The following is a 22,677-nucleotide window of genomic DNA, read 5'->3' as shown; positions in this document are numbered from 1 at the left end:
GTTACCATCATGTACCTAAACATTGTGCTCTAATTTTAAAGATATTTCTCACACATATACTTGTTAACAATTCAAGTACTGAGATACATATATATGTATATATATGTATGTGTGTATATATGTATATATATATATGTGTATATATATATTTAACTTGAGCAACTAACTAATAGGAGTTGGGAGCCAGACACTGCTGAGCTTGGAGGTTTTTTTTTTTTTGAGCCCCAAGGTTTACGTGTATGTAAGAAAAAAGCTATAAATATTCATATGATAATGGATTATAGTTGAAGCTATCAATATGAACTCATGTTTAACTAAATGTAAGAATGATTACTGTAGAAATATTTGTGTGTATATATATATATATATATACACACATAGGTTACTATATACACATACATTTCCTAAGAAGCAAGAATATTCCAGTAGCAATAAGGACACCTAATTACATATTTTAGTTTCTAATTCTCCAGTAAAAGAAATTAGGATTTCTTAAAGAAAGGGCTGATTGTAGCAGTGCACAAAATATGTATATAAAATGAGTCTGCAGCATTTTCTGGTGGCAGAAAGTAGGGACATTCTAAAAACTGATGGGATATGTACAATAAACTTGACAGTCAATTCAAAAGAACCAATAATAGTCAAAGGTGGAACTATTTGAGCAACAAAATAAATGAAAGAGTATTGGATTATAACCCAAAGTACAAAGTAAATATCCATGAGTCTATGCTAATATAAATAGATGATAGTATAAATAAATACATGGGGAAAAACAAAAAATTCGCAGGCAGAAAAATTCCAAATAATTTATGTAGATGCTCTCAGGGGTGTGATGTATAACTCATTATTGGAAAAAAAAAAACTAGCCTGGCATTGTGGTGGGTGCCTGTAGGCTCAGCTACTGGAGAGGATTGCCTGAGCCCAAGAGAATGAGGTTGTTGTGAGCTATGATGATGCCACAGCACTCTACCCAGGGCAACAGAGTAAGAATCTATCTCAAAAAAAAAAAATCAATGAGGAACATATTCCTCAAAACTGTTAAGTTCATTCAAAACAAGTAAACTGAGAAACTGTCACAGTCACGAGGAGTGTAAGAAGATATAATTACTAATTGTAATGTGGTCATTAATTTGCCTCATATCAGAATTGAGTACATAGGATTTCAAATGCAATCAGTGTAATCAGTCTTTCGTACCCTCGGTGAATCCCCAACAATAAATAAATAAATAAATTAATTAATTAATTAATGTAGTATGCTGAATGGGATACTAAACAAACTGTAGTAGCTAAAAACTCAGGAAATCTGAATAAAGTATAGACTTCAGTTAATAGTAACATAATAATATTGTTTCATTAATTATTACAAATGTACCATAATAGGGTAAACTGGGTGTGGGGTACATAGGACCTCTCTCTAATATTTCACAATATTTTTGTAACTCTGAAACTGTCCCAAAATGAAAAGTTCATTTAGAAAGGAGTTGCTATCACAATCTTTTGTCTTTCTCATAATGTACTCCACCTAACCTAGTCAACCAGTTCACATTCTTTATAGTTTTCCTAAATTTTATAATTATCAAGTTACATTCAACTGCCAATTATCTACAGACAGAGGTATCCCATGGCAACAAATCCCAGAATATTACCTACCCCTATCAAACAAAGGTATTTCCCGTATCTTAGGCAACTGTCTACACTAACAGTGGTTTTCTGGTATAAGCATAGCAAATTCAATTAAACCCAAATGCTACCAGAGAAAGATGTAATTTAGTTCCTGTCTGTCTTACTATCTAGCAAAATTTTATGTATTTTTGGCATGGTAACTCTTTTCTGTGCTGTATTTGAATTCCTGCACTCTATTAAATTCTCTTCATAAATGTTGACACATTTCTTAAAGCATATGTAAGTAATTGATCTTAACATCTTTGGAGGGGAGAGGGCAATGACAACAGGGTTAAAGTTACTTCTTGAATATAAACAATTAACAAAGTATTTACAAAGTGTCTTATGATTTTGCTGAAAATTTTGTGAATAAAGGCTCAAGAATACAGGGACACCAGTATTTGGGATCATAATTTGATCATGTTAATTACCTATAACAGTATATTTGACAGCCTTGAATAATAAATAGTTCATAAGTCACAATACAAAAGATTCTGGGATCTGAAGGACCCAGGTCAGTTCTAAACTCTGGAAAAGGAGTCTCAGAATCCAAACTGTGAAGAAAATGTGGAGAGCCCTTGCGCTGTTCTGTGAAATACTGTACAAACTACTCAATTATAACAATAAACTTGTGGTAATTCACCTTTATCAATCCATCTTACAGCTACACAGACTGGTTTGCCCTAGATATTTCCTAGTGCTTTAGCAATTAGTATAGTTGCACACCAAAAATCAGGGAAATGTCTAGATCAAAAATGACACTGACAATAGTAAAAATGTCATTTAAAAAATACAGTAAGTTCTTGACATTATGGAGAGTTTATGGTCTAGAAAAACATTTCAAGTTGAAATGAGGTAAACAAAATCTAGATATTATAGAGGCATTAAAATAGAAAACTGTGTGCCTGGTATCATATAGCAATGACCGAAAGTACATTCTACTTGCTACTTAATCATCTATAAATGATTTTTTAGTGATCTAAAGTATTCTGAAGTATAACATAAAATTGAGCAAATATTGCAACCAATTTCATAAAGTTTTCTTTAATTTGATTTAATAATGTGATCCCTGGGAGAATGCATTTGCAAGTCTATAAGGCCTTAAGGAAACATCTAGAGAATCTGACCCATATTTGTCTCAGCTGTAAAATATGAGGGATAGGTAGAACAGGAAGTCTAACAGGATCCCTTCTTGGTACTAGAGTTCTATGATTTAGTCATAATGAATGGTCTCAGGAGGTAGTAAACAAAGTATTTCAACCAGGACTGGTTGAATATCTGCCAAAGAAAAGGGATTCAATACAAACACAACCTTTAAAAAAAAGGCTGAGTTTAAATCCAAGTAACTTAAAACCCCCTCCACTACCACCACCCAGCCCAGGACTGGAAATATTCCATGTAGAGGTAGATCTGCAATCGGGATTGTTGTTTATGCCCCAGACAATATTACAAAACAATTTGACTGGGTAACGGAATGTGCATATTATGCAACATGCTGTAATGGGTAAAAGAAATGGCTGAGGTGGTCATAGCAGTTGCAGAACATTAAATTGTTTTTTATGTGTGAGTTTCAAGAAAAGCCTCTTGTATTCCATTTTGAAACACAGTAATGAATGCCAATAATGCTGCAGAATAAACAAAATTCCTTCTTTCCAATCCATCACTTCCATATCACACTGCCCCAGTATGTGATTTATCATCACACAATGTATTCAACTGTTGCTTTATGTAAACAAAAGAATAAACAGTATAGCACAACCCCTTAAGACATTGTCTTAACAGGCTGCTATTTGAGTGAGGTTTTTGATTAAAAGCACTTTTGATATCCTATGCAAATTAAAGTCCCCCTCTGTGTGTTTTCAGGATAGTCCCAGATCTGTTTGTCACTGTCCAATGTACTATTCTGAAAACAATTTTCCCCCTACTGACAGGTTTATGTGTGCTTTGAGTATTTGTCCAAATTTTACCTGACAAAGAATATAATTGTGCAGCAAAATCTTTAATCCTAAAGGAGAAAGAGGAAGATGGGGGAGATAGATAAGATCTCTTCATTCTCTTGATGGACTTAAGAAGCAGAACCATCAGCATTATCTGAAAACCAGCTTTAAAAAGAAATGGGATTGGATTTATAAAACCTTTGAAAAAAGAAATCTTTGAGTTTAGTATGGGGCTTAGCTTATTCACTGACAATGTTCCCCATACTCAGGATTCAAATCCTTATAACTCTTACCAAACAACTACATTGTTATGCCCCTGCCATTTAGGAACTTGAGAAAAGTCATTTTAGGACACTATCAACCAGTTTTCAGTACTGATAAAATATATATGGATGAGACTTCTAGAAAACAAAATAAAAAATGAGAAAAAAAAAAAGCAATGAATGTTATTTCACAGCCTTGAGTTTGATCCCTGTTTTGTCACTATAGGAAAAATGTCCCATTCAGAGCAGAGACGATTGGGGCCCAGCATCCATGGGTGCCACACTAGAATTCAACCCATGTAGAGGTTGAAAAACTGGGGTCTGGGGAGTGGAGAGGTGAAGGAATATGAACAGCCCCATGGGAGACAAGCAGTTTCCTCCAGTCTCCATCAACTCTGTCCCAGAAACACGTTGAAGTCAAAGAGAAAAACATAGTCTTGACCTCAGCACAAACACAGAAAAGAGATCATTACAGTTCCACTAATAAGGCCTATGCTGTTCACGTGTTGTCATGGCGTCGGCGGTGAAGAGACAGGTGATCAGAACGAGAAAAGCTGCGGCTGCAGTCTGGGCATTGGAAGGGCTTAATGCCTGTGTGCTTGCGGAAATGGCGGGTGAGCTCATCTGAGCGAGCAAATTTCCAGGAGCAGCCATCCCAGGTGCACTTATAAGGCTTCTCTCCTAAAAAAGGAGTATGTGGAAACAAAGGAAATTAGAGAGGAGATGCTGGATACAAGAGAGAACAGAACATGCAAATTTTATTAAAGTTTTAATCAAAACATGAGACAATGACTTTGAAAGCATGCTGTCATTCACATTTTTCGTTTATTGACAAATAAACGTTGTATACATTTGTAGTATGCAACATATTTTGAAATATGTATAAATTGTGTAATAGCTAAATTGAGCTGATTAACATATGTATTATCTCATATACTATTTTTTTTTGTGAGAACACTTAAAATCTCACTTAGCAGCTTTCAATAATGCAGTATACTTTCAGCAAATTATTCTGTAAATAATTCTACAGAAATCCTAAAGTGAGACTGAGATGGTAAAGGAAGAAACATATAGGCTCTAACTCAAACAGGACTTTGTTTGATCCAGGCTTTACTACATACTAGCTTTGTGATATTAAATAATGACTTCTCCCTGGCTGGACACCTGTTTTCTTATCTCTAAAGGAGAAAAAATATATACCACAAAGTTATTCAAAACATTTTCTTTTTAAAAGATAGCTAGTAGACAATAATAATGGTATCCAAACCATTGGTCTTTGACATTTTCTACTCAGTAAACATACCTTCCCCTCTAAGACAGGCTGTCAAATAGTCTAAATTAGAAGCATATACACAGGATAAATGTATGATTCCCTGGAAAAGGCCCTCATCTACTGCTATAGGCACTTGTCTATGTATACTCAGAAATTTAAGAGCATGGGCTGGCATGGGGAGAGGTGCCAGGTCAAGCTTTTTGAAATAGTTTCATGCTCAGAATCTTTAAGTTGCAATGGAGATATATATGGTATATGTTACTCAGATAGCAAGCTAAATGGAAAATAAAAAAGCAGGATAAAAAATATTACCACATTATGACATCGTTATGGTAAATAGAATATATATTTCACACATTGCACATTTGTATACTCAGAATGAAGACAACATCAGTATTTTTAATTGTGAATTATCAGATAAATTGTTATTAGTGAGAGAGGGTGGGAAGAGGACTTTTCTTTTTACATAATCCATTATTATACTGTTTGAATGCTTTAAATATCATGATGCTGTATCTTACTTGTATAATACACTTTTTAAAAGAAAAGCATAAAGAAGCTATATAAGTAAAAATAAATATTGGGTAAGTCTGGACAGTAGAATTAGAGAACGTTTGCTTTCTTCTTAATAAATTTCTATGGTTAACATCTCCTATAATGAAAGTACATTATTTTATAATCAGAAAACAAATAATAATGGAATCATAAAGTGCACTATTGTTCTAATGGTCTCTCTTCCTTTGGCTCTTTCTTCCATTTCCTTATAAATTCTCTAGGGTATTGAACTTTATTCTGTATTAACTTTTGGTGGCAATGCTGGTTTGTACATTCTGTTTTTCAACTTACTGCATACTACCAGCCAACCCTTACTGCATACCACCAGCCAACTAGGCAAAAGGATCACTTGAACCCAAGACATTGAGGTTGCTGTGAGATACGATGCCACAGCACTCTACTGAGGGTGACAAAAACAAACAAACAAAAGACATGATACCCTTCACAGTAGCTTCAAAGAAAATACAATACCTTGGAATATACCTAAGAAAGGACAGGAAAGATTTCTACAGAGACAACTATGAAGCCCTGAGAAAAGAAATAACAGAAGATGTTAACAAATGGAGGAACACACAATGCTCTTGGCTGGGAAGAATCAACACTGCTAAAATGTCTATACTATTCAAAACAATCTACATATTCAGTGCAATCCCCACTAAAGCACCAATGTTACATTACAATAAACTTGGAAAAATAGTACTTCATTTCACTTGAAACCATAAAATACCCCAAATAGTCAATACAAAGTTAAGAAATAAAAACAAATCTGTAAACATCACATTACCAGACTTTAGGTTATACTAACGGTTACCAAATGGCAAGGTACTGCCACAAAAGTAGAGATATAGATCTATGGAATAGAATAGAGAATCTACAGGTCAACTCAGCTGCATATTGGCATTTTATCTTTGACAAATCAAACAAAAGCATGCCCTGAGGGAAAGAATTCCTATTTAATAAATAGTGCTGGGAGAACTGTTTAGCCACATGCAGATGACTAAACCTGTGCCTCTCACACTTGCAAAAAATTTACTCATCCTGGATAAAACACTTAAATTTAAGTCATAACCCATAAAAATTCTAGAAGAAAGTGTTAGAAAGACTTTGACACTATAAACCTGGGCAAAGAATTTATAAAGACCACCTTGCAATTACAACAACACCAAAAATAAATGAATGGGACATAATCAAGCTAAAAAGCTTCTGCAAAGCTAAGGATACAACAACTAAGGGAAATAGACAACTTTCAGAATAGGAAAATACATTTACATGCTATGAATCTGACATAGGGTTGATAACTAGAATCTATAGAGAATTCAAACTATTCAACAAGAAAAAAGCAAAAAATCCTGTTTATAAGTAGGCAAGAGACTTGAACCAAAACTTCTCTGAAGAATACAGAAGAATGGCCAACATTTACATGAAAAAATGCTTATACTCCGTAATCATCTGAGAAATGCAAATCAGAATAGGAAGGAGTGGAGCATGATCGCAGACAGGAAGGACGTTTAGCTGAGCCTTCTTAGAGCAAAAGGGCAGAGGAAGATGGCTGGATGGGACCCAGAGTGGAATAATGATGTACAGCGATGGCTTGGAGTATGCAGCATAGAAATAACAGCTGTATTGGGCTGGAGCTGTGGAAAACTTTCCCATTTGGGCAAGTTTCAGCGGGCTTGCCCAGAATGCAGAGGTGGTAGGCGGGCAGTTGTCACAGGGCTGCTGTACCGCAATCCGAGGGGAAAATTTCTGGCCATTTATGCTTAATTTGGGAGACTATATGGTGCTTTCCTGAGTGGAATTTGGGGGCTAGATTGGATTGCTGGCTTGAGTGGCTCTAATGCAGGTGGCAACTAATGAAGCATCCACATGGGAGAAGTTCCTGGACAGAGAAAAGCCATTGCAGCAAAGGGCACCAGTAGCGTGCATAAGCGGACATCTTGCTGGGTGCCAGCGGGAAGTGGCCCTTTCCCTGTATCAGGTTCAGGAACTCTGAAAAGTTTGAAGAAGTAGACACTTCCAAACGGAATTTGGGGTGCTGTCTAGTGTAGCCTCACTGCTGGATTGGCAGTGGGATACACATCTGTAGGGGGGTAAAGTTCCCAATCAGGGACACTCCATTGTGGAAAATGGCATGCCATAGTGCCAGCCAACCTCTTGCTGGAGACCTAGGGTGAAGTAGTCTGGACGCCATCTGTGGGGAATGGTCCTTCAGTTGGAACAGGCCCAGGGACCTCTGCTCCCCGTGTGGATGATTGCATAAGCCTGTTGCTGAGGAACTGTTGAGAACTAAATCTGTAGGGACTGAGTGCTGAGATGGACCAGCCATCTCCAGGAACAAATAAGCTGGCAAACTACTGTAAGCCTAGGAACCAGAGAGGAGTAAATAGATGTGTGGTTTGTCCCCCAAATTCACAGTGCCACCTGGTGTCCAGGAAGTATACTATGACATAAGTATACTACAGAAATTGAATCCCTACACCATATATATGTGTATATATATTTTTTGATTTTTTGATTACTGTTGCCTTTTTTCTCTCTTATTTTTAATTTAGCTTACATTATTCTTATTTTTTTCCTCTCTTCAACCCTACCTCAATTGGCTGATGAGAGTGCTTACATCAGGCTTAGAGGGTTTTTTTGTTTTGTTTTCTTTTCTCTTTCTAGTATCTTCTTTCTATGTGCTTTGCTTTTTGCTAAGTTGTAAGGTTGGATCTTCTCCTACATTCCATGTTTACATTCAACAAGAGCAAGGACTTCTATATTCGTTTAATTTTTTTTTTTTTTTTTTTGGTATTGGTTGTTGAATTCTAGCTTGAACTATTCTCTCACTCTAGGACACCCCACTGCATTCTCTAAGTTGAGAAAGTCAATTCTACTCATCCCATATCTCCCACATAAAGTACTTTGGCATCAACCAAGATATAACCCCAACCCCATTTCTTGTTTTGACTTTGTCTTTTTCTTGGTCTGTTGCCTTTCTGCTTTCTTTATCCCTACTTACTCCCTTCCCTTAATTTGATCCAATGGTATGTTTACTTTCCCCTTATGTATGTGTGTGTGTATATATATATATGTATATGTATATATATATGCATATATATATGTATGCCTTCAGAAAGGAAAGGGTGGGTAGAGAACTACCCACCCTTTCCTTTCTGAAGGTGGATGTGACACAGGGGAGGCCTAGCAGGTTGAATGCAGCAGTAGCTTGGCTCAAAGAGGCCAGGAGAACTTTCTAATGTTCACCCTGGGAAGAAAGAAATAGGAAGATCATGTTACAGAACTTTTCTACTTTTTTATTCTTTTTCTTTTTTTTTCTTTCTTCCTTATCTAATTTCTTCTTCTTGGGTCTTGTGTTTGCTCTTTTTCTTCTCTTCCTAATTTTTGACAGAGGAACAGTCTGGCTGTGGGCTGACAAGTAAGGATGGCCTATTTTTGAGAAACCAACCCAACTCAGATCCTCACAACCCTTACAGCTATAGGAGTGCCCTTAGCACTGTGCTGAAAAACAATATCTCTTCTATCACTCACATCTGCCCTTCCTGTCTTCTTTCTTGCCTGTTCCTCAACTTCCTTCTATTAATCTCCCTTCCCCCCTTTGTTTTTGCTGCTCTTACTCTTCTTTTTCTTCCTTTTGCTTTTCTTCTACAATTTAGTCTTTGTATATTTTATTTTATTTTTCTTTTCTTCTTTTTCTCCTTTCCTCTTGCTACTCTTTGCTTGCTGTAACCCTTCTCTGCCTATTCACCCCATACAAAGAGGCATCTTCCTCACATAAACTCTGACACAAGGTAACTTGAAGCAAAGGAAGTGTGAAGGAAAAAGGTGCACAAGGAAGTGAACAAGAAGAAAGCACACATGAGGAGGAACCAACAGAAAAATTCAGGCACCATGAATAACCAAATTAGAGCAACTCCCACCAAAGGAGCACAAGGCAATTTTTAAAGAAGACACCTCCTATAAAGAATTAATGGATCTAACAGAAAGGGCATTTAAAATATGGATGATTAAAACAATAAAGAGATTGGATGAGAAAATGGAAAGACAGAACCGAAAGTCCGATGAGAGATATGTAGAATATAAAAAAGATATGGATAAGCTTAAAGAAATGAAGGAGACAATCAGGAAATGTAAAGAAGCAGTAGAAAGCATCACAAATAGATTAGATCATGGAGAAGAAAGAATATCAGAATTAGAGGATAAAGTCTTTTAGTTAACACAGGTAGTAACAGAGTCAGAAAAGAAGAGAGAGTAAGAAGAGAAGGCTCTTAGAGAACTATGAGACACCATTAAGTGTTTCAACATACAGATAATAGGAATCCCTGAAGAATAAGAAGACAGTCCAAAAGGAATGGAAGTCCTACTGGAAACTATCATAAAGGAAAACTTCCCAAGTTTCACTAATGATCCTGACACATTCCTTACAGATGGATACCGAACCCTGGGTCATCTCAACTCTAGCAGAACCTCTCCAAGACACATTTTAATGAACCTGTCCAAAGTCAAGATGAAGGAGAAAATCCTGCAAGTTTCTAGGAATAAATACCAATTGACCTACAAAGGTAGAAACATTAGGTTGACAGCAGACTTTTCTACTAAAACTTTCCAATCCAGGAGACCATGGTCACTTACTTTCAGTACCCTTAAAAAAATTTTTTTCAGGTTAGAAATCTGTATCCTGCCAAAATTAGCTTCAAAATTGAAGGAGAAATCAAATAATTTGCAGATACACGAGCACTGAGGAAACTCGCCACAACAAGATAAGCTCTGTAGGAAATACTTAAACTGATTCTCAATAATTAACAACACAATGGAACACCACCAAAGTGTACATATAGAAGTGAGAGGCCAGCTTTCACAATGAATTCAGCTTTCACAATGGCACAAAGGATTACACTACACAACAAAATACCTCACAATAAGATGAATTGAATTCTACCACTACTATCAATACTTTCCATAAATGTCCACAGATTGAATTTCCCACTGAAGAAGCAGAGGCCAGCTGACTCAATGAAAAAACACAATCCATCCATATGGTGTCTCTAGGAGATACACCTAGCCATGAAGGACAAATCAAAATTCAGGGTTAATGAATGGAAAACAGTGTATCAGGCAAATGGAAATCAGAGGAAAGGAGGGATTGCAATCTTATTCTCAGACACAAGTGGATTTGAAGCAACTTTAGTTAAGAAAGACAAAGATGGATACTTCATACTGGTTAAAGAAACAATATAACAATAAGACATATCAATAATAAACATCTATGCACCTAACTGAAATGCTCCCAGATTTATGAAGCAGATCTTCAGGGGTCTGAGTGATATGATATTTGATAACACTATAATAGTCAGGGACTTCAACACCCCTCTGACAGAACTGGACAGATCATCTAAACTAAAAACAAACAAGGATACAAAGGACTTAAACACTAACCTAGATCAAATGGGATTAATTGACATATATAACACACCATACCAAAGTAAAAGAATATACTTTTTTTTTCTCATCACCTCATGGCACATACTCCAAAATAGATCACATCCTATGATGCAAAACTAACCTAAGCAAAATTGAAGGAATAGAAATTATAACACATCTCTTCTTAGACCACAAGGCCATAATAGTGAAGTTCAACTTCAATGAAACTGTACACCTCCACACAACATCTTGGAAACTAAACAACCTTATGCTGAATGATAGTTGGTCCAATAAGAGATTAGAGGAACTTTTCAATTTCCTCAAACACAACAACAATGAAGACACAAGTTACCAAACCCTCTGGGATACAGAGAAAGCATTCCTGAGAGGAAAGTTTATCACAATAGATGCCTACCTTTGAAAAACAAAAAGTGAATGCATCAGCACATTCACAAACCACCTTATGGATTTGAAAATAATCTAACACTAAACAAAACAGAAGAAAAGAAATAGCCAAAATCAAATCATATATTAAGGAAATTGAAAACAAAAAAAAAAATCATCAAACAAAATGAGACAAAAATTTGTTTTATTTAAAAATAAAAAAAACATAAATCCTTGGACAGACTTACTAGAAACAGAAAAGTAAAATCTCTAGCAACCTCAATCAGGAATGATAAAGGAGAAATAACAATTAGAGATACAAAAGCTTATCTCTAAACACTACAAGAAACTATGCCAAGAAATTTTATAATGTAGAGGAAATCAATCAATACTTGGAATCACATCCCTTCCCTAGACTTAATGAAGATGAAATAGACCTTCTTAATACACCAATTTCAAGTACTGAGATTAAAGAAATAATAAAAAATCTCCCCCCCAAAATGCCCTGGTCCAGATGGCTTCACACCAGAGTTCTAACTTTCAAAGAAGAGCTTATAACAATACTGCAGAAACTATTCCGAAAAATTGAGGAGGGAGGAGTCTTCCCCAACATGTTCTAGGAAGGAAATATCACCCTAATACCAAAAACCAGGAAAAGAGCCAACCAAAAAAGAGAACTACAGACCAATTTCGCTAATGAATATAGATGCAAAAATTCTCAATAAAATCGTAGCGAATAGATTATAGATTACAATTAAAAAGTCATACATCATGATCAAGTAGGATTCATCCTAGGGATGCAAGGCTGGTTTAACATATGCAAATCTGTAAACATAATTCACCGTATCAACCAGAACAAAAACAAAGTTGGGGGTTTCATCCTACCAGGCTTTAGGATGCACTACAAGGTCATAGGGATCAAAAAAGCAAGGTATTTGCCAAAAAATAGAGACATAGACATTTGGAACCAAATAGAAAACCAGGAGATGAACCAAGCATTTTATATTCACCTAATCTTTGATAAACCAAACAAGAACATATACTCAGGGAAAGAATCTCTATTCAATAAGTGGTGCTGGGAGAACTGGGTATCCACATGTTAAAAGACTGAAACTGGACCTGCACCTTTCTCCACTCAGAAAAATTGATTCAAGAGGGATAAAACACCTAAATAAAAGGCACAAAACAATTGAAATCATCAAAGAAAGTGTGCGGAAAACACTGGTAACTATCAGCCTGGGGAAGGACTTTATGAGGAAGAGTTCCATGACAATCACAACAACAACAAAAATAAACAAATGGGACTTAATTAAACTGAAAAGCTTCTGTACAGCTGAGGCAACAACCAAAGTAAATAGACAATCTAACCATTGGGAAAGGATATTTGCATATTTTGACTCAGACAAGAGCTTGATGACTAGGATCTACAAGAGCTAAAATTAATAAACATAAAAAAAGCCAACAATCCTTTAGATCACTGGGCAAGAGAGATGAATAGAACCTTCTCTAAAGAAGACAGAGGAACGACTAGCAAACATATGGAAATATGCTCATCATCTCTAATAATTAGAGAAAAGCAAATCAAAACCACCTGAAATATCATCTAAGCCCAGTAAGAATGGCCCTTATCACAAAGTCTCAAAACTGCAAATGCTGGAGCAAATGTGGAGAGAAGGGAACACTTTTACACTGTTGTTGGGACTGCATACTAATACAACCATTTTGGAAGGTAGTGGGGAGAACCCTCAAAGAACTCAAGCTAGACTTCCCATTTGATCCTGCAATCCCATTTCTGAGCATCTACCCACAAGCAAAAATCCTTCTATCACAAGGACATCTGTACTACACTATTTATTGCTGCTCAATTTACAATTGCCCAAATGTGGAAACAGCCTAAACGCCCACCAACTCAGGAATGGATTAACAAGCTGTGGTATATATATACCATGGAATACTATTTAGCCACTAAAAGTGATTGAGACTTTACATCCTTTGTATTAAATTGAATGGATATGGAACACATTATTCTTAGTAAAGCATCACAAGAATGGAGAAATAAGAATCCTATGTACTCAATTCTGATATGAGGACAATTAAGGTCCTAGTACATGATGGGGGGTTGGGGATGAGGAAAGCTGAGAAAGGGAGGTAGAGAGGGGGTGGGGGTGTGTGCACCTTTGGAAGTGGAAAACAAATATAAGAAGATCCTTATATAACAAAATCAATGAATGTAACCTGGTTCTATGTACCCTCAATGAATCCCAAACAATAAAAAAAAGGAATTAAAAAAAAAAGAAATGCAAATCAAAACCATCCTAGATATCACCCAACCCCAGTGCAAATAGCCTACATCACAAATCCTGAAACCAAATTTGCTGGCATGGATGTGGAGAAAAAGTAACACTTTTACCCTGCTGGTGGGATTGCAAACTAATAAAACCTCAGTAGAAAAAATGTGGAGAATCCTCAGGCAGCTAAAGGTAGAGTTTCCATTTGATCCCACAATGCAATTATTTACCCAGAAGAAAAAAATAATTTTCACCATAAAGACATTTGCACTAGAATGTTTATCACATCTCAATTAACTATCACCAAGACATGGAACCAACCCAAGTGCCCATCAACCCATGAATGGATTAATAAACTATGGTATAGCTATACCATGAAACATTATTCAGCCAAAAAACGGATAGAGACTTTACATCTTGTATATTTACCTGGATGGAATTAAAGCACATTCTTCTTAATAAAGTACCACAAGAATAAAAAAGCAAGTATCCAATGTACTCAATACTAATGTGAAATCAGTAGATAAACAACACATGCCCACATAACACAAAAACACAATTAGATTCATGTTGTGAGGGGAAAGGGTAGGATTTGTAAGCTCTCACCTAAGGTGTGGAATGTAAGGATATATAGCACACCCCCTGGATGGAGGGCTCAACTACAACTTGAACTTTACGTTAGAAATGCAAATAGTATAACCTAAATACTTGTACCCTCACATTATTATGAAATAAAAAATAAAGAAAACCATTTGAAAGAACAGAATTTTCAAGAAGGGAAGGAAGTTAGTGCTCCAAAGAGGCAATAGGTGGTTTGAAAGAAGAGGAAAAATAAATGAATGCTTAATCTTTTTATCTATCAACAACAACAAAAAAAGAGCTACTAAACAGCTACATGCATGCATGCTGCATAGGATCCCATTTATGTTTTCTATGTCTTGTGCTTGCCTTCATATCTCTCTCTCTTTCTCTCCCTCCCTCCTTCTATGTCTCTCTCACACACTCATAGATTAGACAAAAAGAAAATATCTGGAAGCCTACACAGTAAATTTTTAACAGTGGGAACAAGAATGAGGTTTCAGAGGGTGTTGAGAGTGTGTAAATGGAATTTTTACTTTTTGTTCTATATAATTATATGTATCTCTGCACCTCTCAACTGTCACATTGTTATCTGTACATTTTTTGTGATCACTCAAGAATTTCTCCTGAGATTTTATTGTCTTCACTACACCCAAATGAAGAATATTTGACTTATAAAGCAGTGACACTTTGTGCTGTTAATAGCTCATTACTAGAACACACAAATTATTTTACAAGAATTCAGCAAAAAGGCCCATTTTCCTGCTTCAAAAGCAGTGATCTTGTACTACAATTGAACAAGTTCCTGTTTTGCCAATAAATGTTACATGAAACAACCCATGATTCCATCAACTTATTTTAAATTGAAGAACAAAACATAACATACTCGTGAAAAAGTCATAATATAAAGTATAAATGTTTACTATGTGACAAAAATACTAAGTGTTATGTAATTTCCAAGGATAAATAATAATCTCTGAGCTAGTGTGACAAAATTGCTGGCATGGATGTGGAAACCTAAGTAGGTTTTAGATGGATGGAATACAAGGCAAAAAGAAACTCAGTTAGTTGGAAAAGGTCTAGTAAGAAAGTGCAATGAATTACATGTAGGATAAGCTATTATGGAACACATGACATCCTTATAGAAATATTATGAGATAATCTAAATTATAAAAGCCATACTAAAATTTTTAGATTACAAAGAAGTCAAGAATTTGAACATAGGCATGCAAGACAGTGATATATCAAAGGATGGAGAGGCAGTGGGAGTGGTCTGTTTTAAATGCAGAAAAGGGGGTGCATTGACAATAGAAAATTTTAACACAAAGATAAAACAGACTAAAGTTATGACTAAATTATGTCAATTATAAAACACTTCTCTCTGCTAGGAGAGATATTGCTTACTGCCTTGCCTCTGAGTATGCTATTTCTTAAAAGCAATGGGGTATATGTCTTTTTGAATTAAAAAATATGAAGACTTCTAAACTCAAAAGTGATTTGGTCAAAGGATACATTAATATTATCCAGCCATTGTATATTAAGAGGTTTTACAATGAATAGGGGACTAGTTTAGTTATCAATTTGTCTAGCATATAAAGTAGGTGTTTTAGTTAATTATTTATTGAATTGATGAAGAAATAAAAAATAAATGTAAAAGTAAATCCACAGCCATGCCATTCTGAGAGCACAAACTCCAAAGGTCTGTATCCTGACCTGGGGTCAAGGCCAATGCTGCCATCACTGGGTCAAGGAGGGAAAGGAGAGGTTAGAAACTTTCATGTTCCACAAGGACAAATCCTATTACTGCTTGCTGGGGACTACTATGGGGCCAAGGTGCAAGGAAACCATAAGTCCCACAGCAATCTCCTTATACTGCTCCCACTCAGAGTAGCCTCAGCCTACCCAGGGCAGACTCATAGTGCATCCACCACTATCCATGCCCTAGCATTCTTCCAATTACCTAGAGACCATTCTGTCTCTCCTTGTTACAATTAGCACGTGAATGTTATATGAGAAAGCCTGAGGAAAAGTCTGCCAGACAGGACCCATTCCCCTAGTATTTAAGCATATAATCCAGGGTCCCTGAGAATCACCCAGCTCATTCCGTTATCACTGACACTTGAACACTCCTCCTGGGCTTGGAAGTCAAGACAACACAACCTACCAATACAAACACAGCTTGTATCTACTCACAAGCACAACTAGCAGCCTAGGTTAATAGCCTATCCAATTTGTCACAGCTACAGGCAACAGCAATATGATACACTTATATCCAGTCAGTTGTTCTACCACCAATGCTGCCATCAACCACATCTCATCTGCTTTCCAGGGACCCAAGAACTTGTCTACATTCCCAGCTCAGCACTTCCACCACTGGAATCTAAACAAGCTTCACATAACCCCAAGAAATGATCCATTTAAACCAACTAATACCAGCATAACTGTATTCTGTCCTGGGGCACAAAGATAAGCATGCTCAGCAAATTGCTGCCATCATTGGAGCCCAAACTGGTCTATCTGACATCTTAGTCCACAGGAAAACTTCAACACAGTCTCTACTAACTGCACCCTATGCCACTGGAAAAATGAGATATCACTGATGCTACTTACAGCCAAAGAAATTATACAAAAATTACACTGCCACACCCATCCCCAATCAAAGTGGAATACTCAACCAATATATATCTACACCAAAAGTCCTCTCCTATGGAAAAAAAAATTTAAAAAATAGGAAGAAGTGACTGTTACACCATATCCACAGATATCAACATAAGGACAAAAGAAACATGAAAACACAAGGAAACGTGACATCTCTAAAAAACAACAATCCTTCAGCAACAGATCCCAATCAAAAAGAACTTCATAAAATTCTAGATAAAGAATTCAAAATATTTATTTTAAAAAATTCCATGAGCTTGAAGAGAACTCTGAAAAATAATGCAGAGAAAAAGAAAATAATTCTGGGCTTGGTGCCTGTAGCTCAAGTGGCTATGGTGCCAGCCACATACATCAGAGCAGACGGGTTCAAATACAGCCCAGGCCTGCCAAACAACAACAACTGCAACCAAAAAATAGCCAGGCATTTTGGTGAGTGCCTGTGATTCCAGCTACTTGGGAGGCTGAGGCAAGAGAACCGCTTAAGCCCAGGAGTTGGAGGTTGTTGTGAGCTGTGATGTCATGGCACTCTACCCAGGGTGACAGCTTGAGGCTCTGTCTCAAAGAGAAAAAAAAAGAAAGAAAGAAAATAATTTTGGATACGAATGAGAAATTTATCAAGGAGATAGAAAATTTTAAATAGAACAGAATAGATAAACGTAAGATAGCTGACTAGGACCTGCTTTTGACAGAGTACCCTGTCCAGAAGGAGAGATAATGGAGAGAATGAACTCAGGAAAGCTGAAGGTTGGGAGCTAAGATAAGGAGGAAGATTGATGAGTGCACATCTTCTCTTCTGAGGCAAGCTGTCACTCCAAGGAAATTATCTCCAGGTACAAAACTCATCACAAAGAGGATGAGAGACCCCTCCCCCAAGAGAGTGACTCCCTGTGTGCTCTTTACTAGTGAGCAGTGTTCAGAAGACATCTTATTTTACCCCACAGGGGAGAGCCACTAAACACTGGGACTCCTTCTCCAGAGAGGTCCCAACTGTGAGCTAGGCATTTCCCTGCCCAGCATAAAATTGAACAAATACTTTTCTCACAGTTCTGAACTTCCAGTCCACCCTTCTCTCCTCACCTGGTGATCTGAAAGCCTGTACCCTGCAGAGCCTGGAACATTTGGCAATTCCTTGAGGGGTCTGGGCATTGCTGGGCCACTGCACAACTGAGCTTAAAGAGTGACTCAAGTGGAATTTTGGGGAGGTAGGAAGAGGGTGTCAAGAGGGAGAAGGAGAAGTGTGGCACCACGACAGTATGCAGTGGCTGTGGGCCTCATGCCCTAGGTCAGATTTTGGAGTAATGCTTCCCTATTTCTGTAGACCACCAGAGGGAGCTGGGAAGAGTGCTGCTGGGGTGAAGATGGAGACTGTGGGAGAGAAATACGTGCCATGACAGTACCCACCAGAGGATGGAGGTGCACCTTGGGACAGATTCTGGTAGAACACTCCCCAAATTCTGTTGAGCACTGGAAGGAGCCAGGCTTCAACCCCTCAAAGTTACCTGCTGGTGGCAGAGTACAGCCTAGAAGGAGTCACTGACTGCCCTTTGACTCTGGAAGGTGCATATCCCTGGCATCTTTGCTCACTGGAGAGAGCCAGGCAAAGCCCTGTGGGGTTACCAGTGGTAGGGTACGCCTGTGGTATAAGGTGGGGAAGGAGGCATCAACCCATTTGGCCTGACTCTTTGGCTGAGTGGGCTCTCGTGACTTCATTGAACATCCAAGAGAGTCACACTCCAGCCTCTCAGGTTTTTGGGATGGAGCTACCTGTGGATCCAGCAACGAGATTGATGGGGACCGTTTGAACTCTCCCAGTTGAGCAGTGATTGTGCTGCCTGGGGCAATTGGATTAGAACTCTTGACCTGGGCTGGCCACCTAGGAACCCTCCAAGGTTGAGCAATGGTACTGATATAGTGAGAGGGACTGATTCTCCTCTTTCACTTGTTGTCGGTGGGGGGCAGTGTGCTTCAGTTGCTTGTATCTCTCCCCAGCTGAGATTTCAACCTAAATGCATGACTTATTAGGATTGTATAGAGGCTGGCTGACTATAAGACAGAGCCAGCTAACTCTATAACACCAATCCAGTCCTCAGAATCTCTGGCTGCAGGTCTTAAAAGAACCTTTGTAAAGCTGTAGGGGAAAAGCCACAATCATCAGTCCCAGCTCTTTGGTAAAAGACTGGTTAACTCCACTCCCTGGAGCCCTCAATCCAATCTCACCCTATCAGTTTTAGTAGCCAATCTGTGGAAAATAATCATGGGGTGGAACCAGCAGAAGAACTCTGGCAACATGAATAGTCAGAATAGATCAACTCCCCCAAGGAATAACAAAGGAGATATGTCAGAATATTCCATTCATAAACAAATGGCCTAAAAGTCAGAAATAGACTATGGATGAATATTAGAAATGTAGATGAATATATAGAAGTGAATAGTGCTCTGATCATAAAGGGATGCTGGATATAATCAAAAGTCTTTTCTGCATCAATTGAGAGAATCATATGGTCTTTGTTTTTTAATTTGTTTATGTGATGAATTACATTTATAGATTTACGTATGTTGAACCAGCCTTGAGATCCTGGGATAAAACCCACTTGGTTGTGGTGTATAATTATTTTGATGTGTTTCTGGATTCTGTTTATTAGTATCTTGTTGAATATTTTTGCATCAATATTCATTAGTGATATTGGTCTATAATTTTCTTTTCCTGTTGGGTCTTTTCCTGGTTTGGGAACTAAGGTGATGTTTGCTTCATAGAATGTGTTGGGTAGTATTCCTTCTGTTTCTAAATTTTAGAAGAGGTTAAGTAATATGAAGCCCAAGTGACCATTTAGCCACAAATGGATTAATAAATTGTGATATATGTACACCATGAAATACTATGCAGCCATAAATAAAGATGGAGACTTTACCTCTTTCATCTTTACATGGATGGAGCTGGAAAATACTCTTCTTAGCAAAGTATCTCAAGAATGGAAGAAAATATCCAATGTACTCAGCCCTAATATGAAACTAATTTATAAAGCGGCTAAGGCACCAGCCATGTACACCTAAGGTGGCGGGTTTGAATCCCCAGCCTGGGCCCACCAAACAACAATGATGGCTGCAACCAAAAAAAAAAAAGAAAGAAAGAAACTAATTTATAGCTTTCATAGCAAAGCTATAACCCAATTATAGCCCAAGAATATGGGGATAGGGGAGAGGGAGGGTGATTGGTGGAATCACGCCTATGGTTCATCTTATAAGGGTACATGTGAATCTTTCTAAATGTAGAATATAAATGTCTTAACACAATAACTAAGAAAATGACATGAAAGCTATGTTAACCAGTTTGATCAAAATATTTTAAATTGTATATAAAAACAGCACACTGTACCCCATGATAGTATTAATGTACACAGCTATGATTTAATTTTTAAAAAAGTGAATAGAATGGAAGAAAAGATGGAAATACAAATCCAAATAATTCTGCAAAAGTTGTCTCAAGAAATCCATAAATTCAAACACAAAATCACCAAGGATATGGACATAATGAGAAAAGAGATAGCTGAACTCAAGGAAATGAAAAGACTATTCAAGGAGCTCCAAAATACAGTAGAATCTTTCAGTAATAGAGTTGAGCAGGAAGAAGAAGAGATCTCTGAAATTGAAGACAAAGCTTCTGAATGATCCCAAATGTTCAAACAGGCAGAGAAATGGAGAGCAAAAAGTGGTCATTCCCTGAAAGAAGTGTGGAATCACTCCCCAAAATCAAACATTCATCTTTTAGGAATTCCTGAAGAAGAGGATGGTCCTAAAGGCACAGATACTCTACTCCAAGATACAACGGAGGAGAATTTTCCAAACTTTGCATGAAATACAGAAATTCAGATATTAGACAGTTTCAGAACCCCAGCAAGACTCAATCCAAATAAAGTAGCTCCTGGACACATTGCAATTAACTTTGCCATAGTTAATATGAAAGAAAATATTCTGCAAGTAGCCAGATGTAAGAAAAGTATTACCTACAAGGGGAGGAATATTACACTGACTGCAAATCTCTCATCTGAAACCTTTCAAGCCAGAAGAGGGTGGTAATTGACCTTCAATCTCCTAAAACAAAACAACTTTGAGCCCAGGATACCATATCTAAGTAAACATAGTTTCATTTGTGATGAAGAAATCAAATACCAGCTTATACATGTTGAAGAAATTTGCCATGACCTAACCTGCTCTCCAGAATAATTTGAGACACATCCTCCATAATCATTAGCTAAATGGTCTACCACTAAAGTAAAGTTATGCAAAAAGCCTTGAACAAAACCTAATATCCACAATGGTGAAAGGATGAATAATATCCACTGGACATTTGAAAAATATGACACTCAAAACACTATCATGCTTACAAATTCTCTCAATTAATATGAATTGCTTAAATTGTCCTTTAAGGAGGCACAAGTTGGCTGAGTGGATACAAAAACTCAGGCCAAATATTTGTTGCCTTAAAAATATTTCCATTACCTCAAAGGATAAAAAAAAAAAGACTCAGGGTTAAGGGATGAACATCTATAATACAGGCAAATGCAAATCAGAAAAAAGCAGGGGTTGCAATTTTATTTGAGGATACAATTGGCTTTAAACCAGAAAATACAAAGAAAGATAAGAATGGTTACTACCTATTCGTTAAGGGAAAAATACTCAACATGAAGAAATTTTGAATAATTAATATTTATGCACCCTACCAGAATTCTCCTCAATTTCTGAGGCAAAATCTAATGGATATGAACAATTTCATATCTCCCTGCACTATAATAATTGGAGATTTTAACACCCTTTTGGTAGATATGCATAGATCCTCCAAGAAGAAACTAAACAAAGAAATAGTAGAGTTTAACTTGACACTAGAAAAAATAGACTTAACAGAAATCTACCAAATATTTCATCCTAATAATACTGAATACACATTCTTCTCATCAGCCCATGGAACATCCAGAAAATTGATCATATCTTAGGACACAGGTCTAACCTCAGCAAATTTAAAAGAATAGAAATTATTCCTTGTATCTTCTCAGACCACTAAAGAATAAAAATTAAACTCAACAGCAATAGGAATCTTCATACTTAAACAATGTCAACAAAACTAAATGACCTTACATTGAGTGATAGCTGGGTCAAAGATGAGATTAAAAAGAAAATGACCAATTTGGAACAATTGTTAATGATGACACAAATTATGGAAACATAATTGAACAATTGTTAATGATGACACAAATTATGAAAAAATGTGGGACACTGTAAAAGAAGTCCTAAGAAGGGAAATTTATAGCTTTGAAAGCCTTAAAGAAGAAAAAAGAAAGTGAGGAAATCAACAACTTAATGGGTCATCTCAAGCAACTGGAAAAAGAAAACATTCCAGCCCCAAACCCAGGAAAAGAAAAGAAACAACCAAAGTTTGATCAGAATTAAATAAAATTGAAACCAAAAGAATCATTAAGAAGATCAAGAAAAAGCTGCTTTTTTTGAAAAGATTAAAAAATTGATAAATCTTTGACTAACCTAACCAGAAACACAAAAGTAAAATCTTTAATATTGTCAATCAGCAATGATAAAAAAGAAGTAATAACAGGCACCTCAGAAATCCAAAAAATCCTCAATGATTATTGCAAAAAAAAAAAAAAAAA

The 22,677-nt window shown here is 36.7% G+C and overlaps 1 protein-coding gene across 3 annotated transcripts in view; it reads right to left on the bottom strand.

Moving 5' to 3' along the window:
* Positions 1–4,206: 4,206 nt before the first annotated feature.
* KLF8 (Kruppel like factor 8) overlaps positions 4,207–22,677 on the bottom strand; it is a 183,475-nt gene continuing 165,004 nt past the window's right edge. For 2 of the 3 annotated variants that reach the window (XM_012813853.1, XM_023509036.1), the window contains one exon: positions 4,223–4,543. In XM_012813853.1, the coding sequence (XP_012669307.1) occupies positions 4,528–4,543 (16 nt within the window). In that variant the 3' untranslated portion in view covers positions 4,223–4,527. Of the gene's footprint in view, positions 4,544–22,677 lie in introns of all 3 variants that reach the window. The other variant, XM_003803509.1, reaches the window with a different exon arrangement.

The sequence above is a fragment of the Otolemur garnettii genome, unplaced genomic scaffold (assembly GCF_000181295.1).
Source record: "Otolemur garnettii isolate 467f Iridium unplaced genomic scaffold, OtoGar3 scaffold00318, whole genome shotgun sequence".
Taxonomy (NCBI): domain Eukaryota; kingdom Metazoa; phylum Chordata; class Mammalia; order Primates; family Galagidae; genus Otolemur; species Otolemur garnettii.
This window is presented reverse-complemented; position numbering and strand designations above follow the sequence as displayed.